At 44.9% G+C, this 14712-nt stretch overlaps 1 protein-coding gene across 1 annotated transcript in view; it reads right to left on the reverse strand.

The window, feature by feature from the left end:
- The window catches only part of USP14 (ubiquitin specific peptidase 14), a 166679-nt gene that overhangs the window by 136891 nt on the left and 15076 nt on the right, over window positions 1-14712 (reverse strand). The window contains exon 4 of the mRNA XM_029591100.1: window positions 792-896. Coding sequence (XP_029446960.1) covers window positions 792-896 — 105 coding nt within the window. The remainder of the gene's footprint in view (window positions 1-791; window positions 897-14712) is intronic.

Here is a 14712-nt window from a genome sequence, read left to right on the forward strand (position 1 = left end):
ATTGAGCTTTGAAACAAAAAAATAGTGTAATGCTCATTAGTTGCTATGTCTGGATTTGCACCTAATTAGTTCTTGGTTAAAAAGGAATATTTTATCTTATTGCATAAATGACTAAACAGAAGAGCATATTTGTTTCTTAAGTAAATTAATTCCATGAATAAATCAGTTTGGGAAAAAAAAAAAAAAAAAAAAAAAAAAAAAAAAAAAAAAAAAAAAGGACTTCACTGATGCCAAAGAATGTCAGACATCTTTTCTGGTCCTAATCCTGCAATCTTATATTTTATAAATCTTTTTAAAAGGGATTCAAATTGAATTTATTTCTACCTAGCTAGGAGTAATTCAACTCAATCAGCATATTAGAGCAGCAGGCTAAGAACCAGAGAAACTAGGTTTGAATCCTGCTTCTTCTAGTGCTGCTCCTTGTGATCTCGGGCAAGTCACATTAACCCTACATGGGATCAGGTACAGACAGACAAAGCCATCCAGGGACAAGGGAATACCTACTGTACCTGAATATAACTCTCCTTAAGCTACTATTGAAAAAATGTGAGATAAATGTAAATAAACAAATGTGTGTAAGCAAAACTAGTTGTGGCAGTTACACTTAGGAAAATTACTCTAAGATAAAATCAGATTGCTAAGATAATCAGGCTCAAATGAATATATAAGAATTTGGAATCAGACTATTCCATAAATCCTGGGTAATATGAACAAATTATAATACTATAATCACAACTAAAACATCTAGCAAACAACTGTGTGTCCAGAAGGCCTACATATGACATACTTACAGCGGAGGCCAGTTGCTCCTCCGTCATGTCTTCTACAAAGACAGGTCGAACCATTGGCTCTTCAGGGAGTGCCTCAGCCGATCCCATCATTAATAATGTCATTCCCTGGAAACAAAAGAAGAAAAAGGTTAAGCTCAGAGGGTCCGTGCAGGTATATCTATAAGCACATGCAAGCACAACATTCTAGCTCATTCATTAAAAAAATATTATAGACCACTAAACCAAAAACCTAGACCTGGATTGTGCTAGCTAGGCTTGAAATATGCCATTTTATTTTAAAGCAATTATTTCTGTGGCAATTTCACTTGTACTCAGGGCTACTAGTCACAAATGGCCAAACACAATTCAGCAGGGACAAAGCAATAAACAAGTCATGCTAACGCACAGCAGCCTCTCTGTCTTGCCCATGCCACTGTTTCTGTCCCAGAGTAGGAACCTGAAAAGCAATGAAAGGCCTCCCACTCAGCCAGCCAAATCCAAGAAACCAGAGAAAGGCCTAATTCTCTCACCAACTTGTTTCAAGGAGGCCTGAGAATATGGTTTTATTCCTTACCCATTCAGCATAGCCACAGAGAACGCACACCAAAATAGTAAGAGCTCATGAGGGCCTGTAAAGGTATATCACTGGAAACTCTCCTTAATCAGAGCTGGACAAGGCATCTAGCCTGGTTCACCTTCAAAGCTTAAATAAAAAAAATTAAAAAAAAAAAGATAGCTCTGTGGGCAGGTACCAAGATTACAGGAATAAGAGGTTCCAAGTGGGAACAGACATGCCCCAGGTCTCCAGGAAAGCAGCTCCTATAAGAAGGTGAATACTGAAGGTAAAGAATAAATGTGAGTACTGAAAGTAAATGCTGAGAAATGAATACAGAAGATGCTGAGTGTGAACGTGACTAAAGGTAAGCCATTTTTGTAAATGTTTATATAAAAAAAAAAGTCAGAGTCCAGCGTGTGTGTGTGTCATCTGGGAAGTTACAAACTGCTTTGTGCTCTCACATATGGTGTCCGTTTGGGATTTCTGCACTAAGCAAGGCACACCAAAGATCCATGCCTCATAAGAGAAAAGTCTTGTTGAAAGTTTCTGCAAAAGAAACTCATACCAGAGATTAAAAAAAAAAAAAAAAAAAAAGGGAAGGGGGGGGGGGGGGGGAGGAGATGAGAAACCCTGTTTTTCCTCTAAAGCCTGGCACAAAGTAGGAAATTGTGCTGAGAAGTTCTGGGATAGACAGCAACACAGACCAGAGGTTTACACTAATGAAAAGAAGATACATTTTAGAAATCTGTTTTATACCTGCAAGAATAGAGGGCCTGTGGCTCTAAACAATATACAAAGGACAGACAATTGTAATGAAGAAAATTTCCCTAAGGGGACTAGCTGCAGGGGCAGCCATGAGAGAAAGTGTAAAAAAAAAAACCAACAATAGAAGACCAAGACGATTAGCTTCGTTTGAGGGGAAAAAAGTGAGTTAAGAGTTGGACAAGCAGGATTTTGTTTCTTATTCCAAGTAAAAAAAAAAAAAAAAAAAAAAAGAGAAAGGACAGTTTGCTTCTGAACAAGAGTGTGGTCCTTAGATAGCAACCAGACTTTGCAATAGATCATAAGGGAGCAAATAATGAAGCCTTGCTTCAAACTCTCTTGGAGGGACAACAGAAACAGCAGCAACTGGAACAGGGGTGCAAGCAGCATGCCTTTCAGCAACAGATGCAAAGGCTGAACCAGATCTTGAAAGAAGGGCAACATCAGCTGCAACTACTGATGTAGAGTCAGACGTTACTGCTGCAAGCACTGCTACAAGAACAGCAATCACTGCAGTTACAGAAACAGCTAGACATCACTGAGAAAGTGGGAAGGCAGGAGGAAATAATGAAACCAGAAAAGAGCTTGGGAACTCTGGACGCAGAGGAATATGGAGATGAGAATTTGCAGGATGATGATGATGATTCGGTTCAGATGAACTGAACCAAATCACTGAACTGGGAAGATGTAGTACGCCAGATTAACAAAGAATAGCAAATCACCTGGACCGGATCGTTTGCATCCTACAGTACTGAAGGAACTCAAATGAAATTTCTGATCTATTAGTTAAAATTTGTAACCTATCATTAAAATCATCCATTGTACCTGAAGACTGGAGGGTGGCCAATGTAACCCCAATATTTAAAAAGGGCTTCAGGGGCAATCCAGGTAACTATAGACCAGTGAGCCTGACTTCAGTGCGGGGAAAAATAGTGGAAACTATTCTAAAGATCAAAATCGTAGGGCATATAGAAAGACACGGTTTAATGGAGCACAGTCAACATGGATTTACCCAAGGGAAGTTTTGCCTCACAGATCTGCTTCATTTTTTTGAAGGGAGTTAATAAACATGTGGATAAAGGTGAACTGGTAGATGTAGTGTATTTGGATTTTCAGAAGGCGTTTGACAAAGTTCCTCATGTGAGGCTTCTAGGAAAAGTAAAAAAAAAAAGTTCGCTCAACAGGGTTCGTAACTGGGTCATCAGTTTTGATTTTCCTTGTGTCTGGATGACCTTGTCTTGTTTGGTGTTGAACCAGACTCCCAAGTATTCTAGAGATTGGGAGGGCTGCAGGCAGCTCTTGTTTGTGTTGACCACCCACCTGAGGCTCTCCAGTAGAGGTTTGACTGTTGGTTGCCTGGTGGCTTTCCTCTGGGGATTTCGCTCTGATCAGCCAATCGTCTAGATAAGGGTGCACGCGGATTCCTTCCTTCCTCAGTGTTGCTGCCACCACTACTATGATCTTGGTGAACATCTGGAGTGCAGTGGTTAACCTGAAAGGTAGTGCCCGGAACAGATAGTGACAGTCCAGGATCGAGAAGCGTAGAAAACGCTGATGCTCTTGATGGATCAGAATGTGTAGGTAGGCTTCCGACAGATTCAGTGATGTAAAGAACTCTCCCGGTTGTATCGCCCTTATTACCGAGTGTAGGGTTTCCATGACGGTTGACCGCCTTGAGGTCCAGGATGGGTCTGAACGTTCCTTCTTTCTTGGGGACGATAAAATAGATGGAATAATGTCCAGTATTTGTTTGTTGTGGAGGCACCAGTATTATAGCCTCTAAGGCTAGCAATCTGGTGTAGCTTCCATTGCCATCCTCTTGGAAGGGTCGTGGCAGGGAGATAGATTCCACAAACTTGTCCGGAGGGAGGTGGTGGAAATCCAGGTAATATCCCTCTCGAATGATGGATAGGACCCACTTGTCCGGTTATCTCGACCCATCTTTGGTAGAATAGGGCAAGTCTGCCCGCTATGGCTTCTTCCTTTGGACGGGTCGGCTGATTTTCATTATGGGGTGCGGCTGAGGCCTGAGCCCGAGCTGGCTCCCCTTTTGTTGTGCTTGTTCGACTGGCTCCGGCCTGCGGGGCGGACCGCTTGATATGTGCTTCTATATGGGTTGAAGCGCTGTGATCCTCTGCCTCTGTAGGTTCAGGGGAAGGATCGCTGGTTTCTCTTATTCCTGTCCTCCAGTAGCCACGGCAGTGGGGATTCTCCCCATTTGTTGGCTAGTTTCTCTAGTTCACTTCCGCACAGGAGTTTTCCCTTGAAAGGCATCCTTGTGAGTCTCGTTTTGGAGGATGCATCGGCCGACCAGTTTCGGAGCCAGATTTGTCTTCTGGCTGCCACTGCGATGACACTCCTCTAGCTGCTGTGCATACCAGATCAGAAGCAGCGTCCACGAAGAACGATACAGCTGGTTCCAGGGCCTCCCCAGGAGTGTTGTTCCTGGTCTGTGCTAAGCAGGCACGTGTCACCACAGCACAGCAGGCCGCGATCTGTAAAGACATAGCGGAGACGTCAAAGGATTGTGAGGATAGATTCCAGATGTCTGTCTTGAGCATCTTTGATTACTGCTCTTCCCTCCACCGGGATAGTAGTGCACTTCGAGACAGAGCAGACCATGGCATCCACTTTCGGACATGCCAGGAGATCTTTGGCAGCTGGGTCCAGAGGGTACATGGCTGCCAGAGCCGGCCCCCTTTGAATGTAGTTTCTGGGACATCCCATTCCAGGTCAATTAGTTGCTGGACAGCTTGTAATAGTGGGAAATGGTGGGAGGTCTGACGGAGTCCCTCTAATAGTGGGTTCATCTTAGGTTCCCCCGAGGCACTTGTGTCTGGGATAGTAAGCTCTTTTAAGCTGCGTGACCAGGTCGAAGCGTCTCATGGTTCGGTGAGGGCTCTGTCCCCGGGAGTTCCCCTTCCTCCAGGGGTTCTGAATCCTCATCTGAGTTATCCGTGTCCCCAAAGGTGGGGCTTCTGGGTGGTGGGATCACTTCCCTGGGCATAAAGGGGCCCGGTATGTTGAGGTCCTCTGGTGAAGCCTGTGGCCGTATAATAGGAGGCCCCGGTTGCATGTGGACGAAGGTATGCAGACCTTTGAAGAATTCCACCCAGGAGATAGATGCTGGGACTAGACTAAGGGGTGCAGTGTCCCTGGGGAGCCCCCGTTTGAGGGGGGCAGGGGGTGTCACGCTGTGCAATGCTAGGTCAGGCATACTGCTCGAGAGGCTGGAGCCAGTACTGGCTGGGTAGGGCCATGAGTTGGATCCCCTAAAGCCTCTTCGCACTGTATACAGAGGGCAGTGGCCTCCTCATGCTGTGCGGCTCTAATGTGGCATGCTGGGCAAAGGCCCTGAGCCTTGAGTTTTTCTGGTGATGCCATGGGTTGTGCGCGTGCTCAGTGTTGTGCGCCCAGCACAGTAGGCATGTGGCTGTGCGCACAAGGTATTTGTGCACACGGCTCGTCTCTGAGCACACAGATCGGCACGGCGGACAGGGCGGCGAACACAGCAAGATGGTGACTGTGACCACCTCGGAGGGTCTCACATGGGAGGACCCTCAGATCTGACCGGGGTCTAGCCCTGTTAGGGCAGATCAACCCGGTGGCACTGGTCCCGGCTGGCTACCTGTGCGTCTCCTCGAGCTTCGGAGACCGGAGACTTTTAAATAGATTTCTACCTTACTGGTCTCGTTCCGGGCGATCTCCGGCTGCGGGGGGGGGAGAGGGAAAATACCTTCACCGCCATGCTCGAGGTTGCGCCCGCTGCCTCTCAGCCTCACCCGATGTCGGGGGCTAGGTCCCCGCCGAGAGTCGGCCTACGGACCGAGGCTTACCTCAGAGGGATCGTGGAAATCACCTTGGGAATTCTCAACTGGGGGAGGGACCCAAAGGGTGTCACCACAGGACAGCAGGGCTCGTCTGTAGAGGTAAGATCTCTTCTTAATTTGGTTTTCTTTGGTAAAATTACTCTTAACGCTGTGCGAGCGTGCATAGAGTCCCTAACTGCTATGGAGACGGAAAATACAGAAGAGCTGCACTTCCTGCAGGGGTATATGTACTAGGGCTGACGTCAGATTGAAATCTGATCCGTCTCCAACTGCTATCAGGAGTACACTATATCCATTGGTCCTGAGTCCATCTGCTACAAGCTAGGAAAGGGAAGATTTAGCGACATTGGGAATCACGTCGATGAACTCTATAATCGAGTGGATGACCATGCGGTGAACATGGCAGCGCTTACTACGTAGTGCCAACAATTACAGCAAGAAAATCAAACCATTGCCAAGAAGCTTGAGGACCTCGAGAACCGGTTATGCTGCTGTAATTTAAGGATTCGAGGGATCCGGGAATTAGATATCTACAAATATGTCACTGAGGTGGCAATCAAAATTTGTGCTCTCTTCTTGGGCAAAGCAGCTCCGGAGACAATTCTAATAATGAGAGACCTATCCAGGTGGAAATTGAACGGGCGCACAGAGCACTCGGACCCAGAGTTGATAAGGCAAGGGAAATCATCATCTGCCTGCGCAGTTTCCAACAGAAATCGTTAATATATGAAGCAGCCAGGCAATGAGAAGAATACAGGATTTCTATATTCCAAGTCCTAGCGCCCACTACATTGCAAAAACGTTTTGAACTGCGAGAAGCCACTCGGGCCTTGCGGGAAGTGCAAATTCGATAGAGGGACCTTCCCGTTTGGCCTTTATTTTTCCAATCAGGGAGTTTCATACCGAGTGAAAACATTGCCCGAAGCTGCAGAAGCCTTTAAAAGTGCAGGGCTAGCTATTAACTTTACCATCCCGACAAAGCTGGATTCACTACCGAAGAGACAATAATCCAAGATGGCAGTGAGTGGCGAATGGACAACACAGATTGCGATGGCAATCAGAAGATCCAAGCTCTAATTTGTCTGATCAGGGATGAAACTTTCAAAGACCATAATATTAAGGATTTTCTCATGCTTACCTTTAGCTGGTAAAGTATTGGAACACTGGTAGCTCTGTATAAGAGCAAGGCCCTGATTTTAAGAGCCTAGGCCTTAGTTATACAAGTGCAGAATGTATTCATGCTATTTTCTGGTTATGGTTATTATTTTTAGAGGACTTGGAGGAGAAGTCCATTAAATGGCTATTAATCAAATTTATTTAGGAAATAGCCACTGCTATTAACTGCATCAGTGGCATGGGATCTTCTTAATGTTTGGGTAATTGCCAGGTTTGGCCTCTGTTGGCAAGAGGATGCTGGGCTTGATGGACCCTTGGTCTGACCCAGCATGGCAATTTCTTATATTCTTATTAGCCTAACTTGATAAGCTGGTTATAAGCGGATATCTGGAGGGGGCGGAGAGGGGGAGACCAGGGGGATACATACCGATCCCACGTCTAGCTTTATGCCCGTTGCATCCCCCATGGCCGGGGTGATCTGCTGCGAAGGTGGAGCAGACATTCGGGAGATTAGGGGAATTGTTGGGTGAGATCACCAAGCATTAATACAGTTCTTATTTACTCATGTACTTCATAATGAATGGGTATTTTTAAAGTCACGGAAGGCATACTGGGATATGGGACTAAAAAACATTATGCTATAGATGGCTCGACTTATCACTTAATATAAAGGGTCTCAACTCATATAGAAAACATCAGCTTATGTTTCAAGAACTACAGTCACAGAGTTGCAATAGCATATCTACAAGAAACACCTGAGAAAACGACGAGGGCTTGCTTAAACATAAAGACTACCCTTTGCAATATTATGCTTCTAGCCCAGTGAGTTCCCGCTACACTGGTGTGGCTATATTAATATCTTCGGCCTTTGTGCACGAAGTGCTGCACCAATATGCAGATCCCACAGGTCGCTTTCTGGTCCTCACCATCAGCGTTGGGAAGGAGGTGATAACCTTAGTCAATGTTTATTTCCCAAATACTAATCAGGGCCATTTCCTTCAGGAGTTGGAGGAAAAACTATCCCAACAAGTTAATGGATTACTAATCCTGGGAGGTGATTTTAATTTAACTCTGAAGCCCAGCTTGGATAATTCTGGAGCTAACATATCCATGTCAGGGGAAGTCAGGAGAAAGCTTATGGCCTTGCATGACAACAGGGGGTTAGTGGATATATGTTTTATGTAACTTTATGACCTTTGCACTTGTTTAATGTTCTTTTTTGACTCACACCCCCTGTTATCTGTAAACCAGCATGATGTGATTTTTAATCACGAATGCCGGTATAGAAAAACTCTAGGGGGCGCTGTTGCGCATCGGATGGAGGCAGTTGCCTGAACTGCGAGCTCCGCTCCCCACAAGCAAACAAACCTCAGTAATTGCTGATTTCGCTGCCTTCACACCCTAAATCCTTCAGAGCAAAGGTAACCAGAGCAGTGGCACGCCGGGCGATGGCTTCGAAACGCAAGACCGCCGACTTGCGGCAATTTTCTTATGAAAAGACTCTGCTCGGTTTGGGCCTAGCTGATAGGGACCACGCGGCGCTCGAGTCAGAGGCGGAGTCGAATCATGCGGCTGCAGCTATGGGGGCTGTATCTGATATGGGAGCAGATTCCTCGCAAGCGCTGGTCCCGCTTTCACGGGACGAAATCAGAGAATGGTTTGACACGCTCCGGGCAGATATGAAAAAGGACAAAGCTGATATAATGGCTGCCGTTGCTGATACAAAAGAAGATATTGCAGCCCTCGGCTCCAGGGTAGATGACATTGATATAAGAGTTGAAGGCCACGGTGAGGCCATTAATGCTTGAACTCTCAGCAACTAAACTTAAATAATGAAGTTGTGGCCCTCCAAGATAAAATTGAGGACCTCGAGAATCGAGGTAGACGATGTAACTTGAGAATCAGGGGAGTACCCGACACGGGGGAGTATGAAGACGCATTTATTACTGCGCAACAGATTTGCTCACATATTCTCTCCCTTTCTGGTCCGGACTCCCCAGTTTCGACACCACAGCCTTCTGAGATCCGCTTAGAGAGAGCGCATCGGGCATTGGGGCCCAGGAGTGATCAGTGCCCCAGAGACCTTGTCCTCTGCTTTCACAGTTTTTTGTTTTTTTTTTTGTTTTTTTTTTACAGAGAACCCAGGTCTCCGAGGCTGCACGAAAATTAAAAGAAATCAGCTGGAACAACCACGCCATTTCCATCTACCAGGACCTAGCCCCAGCAACTCTTAAGCGGCGCTATGATCTCCGGGAAGTAACTGCTAGCCTACGCTCATCATCTATTTGTTACAGATGGACATTCCCCTTCGGATTGCAATTTCAAGTGCAGGGAATCACGTACCGGATCAAAAGCATTGCAGAAGCGGTGGAGGCCTTCAAGCAAGCACAACTGTCTGCCACTTTTCAAGCACCAAAGATGGCGTTACCAGCTAAAATGGATGCTGCACCACCTTGGCAACGTGCTGCTAAGGGAGGTCGACGACTTCGGAGACAGGCGAAAGATACATCACCAGCTTCATCGGAATTGGGCTGTGGAGTACCTACAGGTCCTGATCCAGAATATAGACTTTGTTCTTGTCTATGCGCCGCTGGTGCCGTGATGGTATCTCCATAAAGAGAGTTTTTGTTTCTCTGCGATATCTTTGTATTCTGTATCTTACCTTATTGATCATTTTCCTTATAGCGCTAGTTGATTAACTGGGTTTGGTTCAAAACTGGTTTTTGATATGTTTAATTTGTGCTTGGGGGGGGGGGGGGGGGCAGGAGACTGCTTAAGATCTGATGAGTGCACCCCGCTGGAGTGTGTTATTACCCCGAGATAGGGTGGCACACAATTGGACTAATGGGGATCACAACTGGAATATTTGTTTCTTTATTACAGGAGGCCTTACAGGCAGTAATCCTTTTCTCTTCAGAGGGCAAGTGGTTTTTTCTTTTCTGTCTGGCAGGATAATGTTAGAGACCAGATGGGATAATCTCTTTCTTGACATTTTATGGCGCACAAAATTATCTCAATTAATGTAAAGGGTCTCAATACTCCACGTAAGCGCCTATTATTAAAGAGGGAAATGCAGAGTCTGGGGGCAGCCATTGTCTATGTCCAGGAAACGCATGTGCTTAAGCGCCATGAAAAATTACTTGCCTTTCCGTCCTACTCTCAGTCTTATTGGGCTGCCAGTACAAAATCATCCCGCTATGCAGGAGTGGGCATTCTTATTTCCAATGTCCTGACACATGAGGTTTTGGATAAGCATTTTGACTCCCGTGGCAGATATCTCCTTATTAAATTGAGAGTGGGATCTTGCGTACTCACACTATTGAATGTTTACTTTCCCAATACATCACAAATTCCCTTCCTTCATGAAATAGATCAGTTGCTCCTGACTCATGGAGAGGGTGACTTAGTGGTGGGAGGTGACTTTAATGCGGTATGTGACCCTTCTTTAGACAGCTCCTCAAGGACAGTAACACCCTCTGGGATGCGGACAGAATGGCATTCCTTCCTAAACAGATGGAGTCTGGTGGATATTTGGCATCAACGATATCCACACTCTCGATCCTATACTTTTTTCTCCTCCCCTCATGGTACATACTCCCGTATCGATTATTTGTTTGTTTCCTCCCATCTGCAAAATGCTGTCTCCAAGACAGGCATAGAACCTATAATGTGGTCCGATCATGGTCCTGTGTGGATTGATGTTCGCTTGGGAGACCGAGACAGGGGGTTTAAACCCTGGCATCTCAATGATAGTTTGTTAAAAGATAAGGAGTTTCTGCAGCGCACTGACGCCCAATTACGGGAGTATTTTCACAATAATTTAAAGGAAGACACTAGCGCTACCATTGTGTGGGATTGTTCCAAGGCAGTGGTCAGAGGATGGTTTATTGCCAGGGCTGCACACTGTAATAGGGAAAGGGAGAAAGAACGTTCGTCCCTTAGGATGGAAATTATTAAATTAACTCAGCAACATGTCCTTGATGGATCCAACTCCACCTATAAGCAGCTACTTAAGGCAAAAGATGCTTTGCGGTCTCTTGAGGATACTGCCATTAGTCACCATCTCCTAATGTTAAAACTACAATTTTTTGAAGGTGGTAACAAAGCCGGGTGATATTTGGCTCAGAAACTTAAGGCTGCCCAGGCTCAAACCCTTATGGCTAAGATTTATGACCTACACGGTTCCCTTGTTACAACATCTGAGGAGATTCGTGACTTTCTCGGCTTTTTATGCCAAGCTCTACTCGGGAAATCATGGTATTAGGGAGGAAGATATACCTTTGTATCTGGATACCACACCTCTGACCACTCTTCCTCAAGCACAACAGGAATTTCTGGACAGGCCTATAGAATTGTCGGAAGTTTTAGAGGCCATTAAGGGTCTGAAGCCTGGTAAGGCTCTGGGACTTGATGGGCTTACTGGCTCTTACTATTGTAATTTTGCCTCTATCCTTGCTGAACCCCTCACTAATATGTTTAATTCCCTATGCCATGAAGGACATATAGCATGGGCTAGCAATACTGCCGGTATATCGGTGATAGCCAAACCGGGTCGTGACCATACACAGTGCAGATCGTATCGACCCATATCCCTAATAAATATAGATTTGAAATTACTTGCTAGAGTGCTGGCTGCTCGCCTTAACGGGGTCCTACCTAACCTTGTCCACTCTGATCAGGTTGGATTTGTACCCGGCAGACTAGCAGCTGACAATGTCAGGAGGATTGTTGACAGTGTCGATTTTGTCCATCATTCAAACGTGCCCGCTATCCTTCTTTCATTAGATGCCGAAAAGGCATTTGATCTTGTTCATTGGCCCTTTTTGTTACGCACACTCTCTCGCATGAACTTTGGCAGTGTCTTTATTAATTGGATTGAGAAACTTTATGAGCATCCACAGGCACGAGTCAAGGTAAATGGCACCTATGGTAAACCTTTTGAAATAGGACGGGGCACTAGACAGGGGTGCCCGCTTTCCCCTTTGCTTTGTTTTTGGAGCCCTTCACCACTAGAGTTAGACAAGCCAGCTCTGTTACAGGAGTCTGTGCGGGTGGTCATCACTTCAAAATCTCTTTATTTGCAGATGATGTTATGCTCACTCTCACAGACCCGTCTACTTCCCTCTTTGGTATTATGCAGGAACTCGCTCAGTTTACTGCGGTCTCTGGACTTAAGGTAAACTATGAAAAGTCAGAGATACATCGTCCTCTGGTAGCGTTAGATTGAGTAAGACGTCTTCAAGGTCAATTTCCTTTTAAGTGAGCCAAAGGAGCGTTAAAATATTTAGGAATCCGTATTGGGCCTCGATCTGATCAATTATACCAATTAAATTATGTCAAGCTGGTCCAATCCTTAAGGACGGATTTTGATAAGTGGAGCCGTCACTCCCACTCGTGGTTAGAACGAATCGCCATTGTTAAAATGAACATCCTACCCAGTTTTCTTTACTTTACCACTATTCCCATTTATATTAAACCTTGTGTCCTTAAACATTGGCAACAAATTATTTTTGGGTTCATTTGGCGCAAGCGGCCACCACGAGTGGCACGTAATACCTTATACCTACCAAAGTCCAGAGGAGGCTTAAGTGTTCCAAACCTCAGTTGGTACTATAGCGCAGCACAGCTCAGGGCTTTAGTGGCTTTACATAGAAAACAGGAGGTACCCCAATGGGTGACTTTGGAGCAGTCTATGGTGGGAGATATACCCTTATCATCTCTACCCTGGCAGCCCCGAGACACTTGGGACCCATTTTTATATTATCCGACTGCCTTGCGGACCACGCTCCAGGTGTGGCTGCAATGGAAAGTGAGATTGGTTGGGAAGGAGGACTATATGCTATTAACGCACCTTTTCACTAACTCCCTGCTGCCTTATTCCGCACACTCGACAGCGGTTCATGAGTGGATTACAGCAGGCATTATACGTATAGAACAGGTCCAGGTGCAGGGGGCGCTATTGTCCAGGGAGGATTTGGGACGTCATTATGATAACTTACACTGATTTTTTTCTATATGCAAAGATTTATCACTCCCTTCATCGAGCGATCCGAAAGGGCACTCTTAAATTAACTGGTTCTCTTTTTGAATGCTCAACATATGAAAGGTGTGATATCTAAGATATATGCACTACTGAATGGTAGACAGCTCCACCCCTTTCGCCAGCAGCTGGCTTGGGCTTCTGATTTCCAAAGGGAGATTACAGATATAGAATGGGACAATATATTTACTAATGCTACCAAGTGTTCTATATCAGCAGGCATTCAGGAAAATTGTTACAAGATGCTATATAGATGGCACTATCCTCCTGTTCGTTTGCACCGTTTTCACTCGGCCTTTTCTGAGTTGTGCTGGCGAGGATGCGGAGATCCTGGCACTTGTTACCATATATGGTGGAGCTGTCCGCGCATAGATCAGTTTTGGCTCAATGTTGCTGCATGGGTATCTGATGTTCTGGGAGTATCGATAAGGGCTACCCCTTGGCATGCTCGTCTATCTTTGTATACTGAGGATTTAAATAAGGAACATCAAAGGATTGCACAACAAGTATTTATTGCAGCCCGTTCAGAAATTGCTTTACACTGGAAGCAGAGCACTGTACCTAGTCTAGCTAGAGTACAAGCTAGATTACACTATTATCAACTGGGCAGGCTTACAGCTGTACATCACAATCGTATGGTAGCTTTTTTCAAAACCTGGGAACCATACCAACAATGGTTAGCTTACCACATATAACTTGTATATTTCCTTCCACACCAATATAATATGGGGAATGTCTGGACATCGTGGGGATTTGTAGCAACTTCAATTACATTTTCCTAGCCCACTTATTATTCTCTGGATGGGCATGACTGTCTTGGGACTCTATCACCTGGATGATTAGGTCTCTATCCTGCTAGCATTATAATACAGTCTCTCTCATGTCACTTGCATACTCATAGAATTGTTAATAACAATGACATGCACTATCACTCCTTGTATTTTTAAAGACTTTTGTTGTTTAAGTATCTAAATATGTCTCCTACGCAGTTATACCAGTTGTTAGGGGGGGGGGGGGAGGGAGGGAAAGTTCGAACATAATAGACTTTTTGGTCTGAAAACTGGAATTGAGGATGTTTCTATTTTACACTATATATCTATGACTGATTTCTCTTGCACTTGGCTTCAGTTATGTGTTTTGTATCTTATGGATGTATATGTTATGTGCCTCATTCCAATAAAAAACTTTAAAAACAAAAAAACAAAAAAAGAAAAAACCTCTAAATAAATAAATATGGCGACAGAGGCACCCAACCTCTTGCCAGTATCCTTTTTATTCTAATGCCCATGCCACATATTCACGTATAGATTTTTTCCTGGTGGAAAAAATGATACAAAATAAGGTAGTTCAGGTGAAATTAGAGGCAATAACATGGTCAGACCATGCCCCCATATGGATGGTAGTTTCTTTCATGGATATAGATGGTTGTATGCACTATTGGCGCTTGAATGAAAGTTTGCTAGATGATACTAACTTTGCCAATAGTATTGAAAAAACTTTGTTGGAATATTTTCACCTCCAGGACACCCTAGATTCTTCCCCCACAATTATTTGGGAATGCTCCAAAGCATTCATTAGGGGACATTTTATCTCTCAGGCAGCTTATTGCAAAAAACTTAGAGCAAAAAAAAACCTATA

The sequence above is a fragment of the Rhinatrema bivittatum genome, chromosome 2 (genome assembly GCF_901001135.1).
Source record: "Rhinatrema bivittatum chromosome 2, aRhiBiv1.1, whole genome shotgun sequence".
NCBI lineage: Eukaryota > Metazoa > Chordata > Amphibia > Gymnophiona > Rhinatrematidae > Rhinatrema > Rhinatrema bivittatum.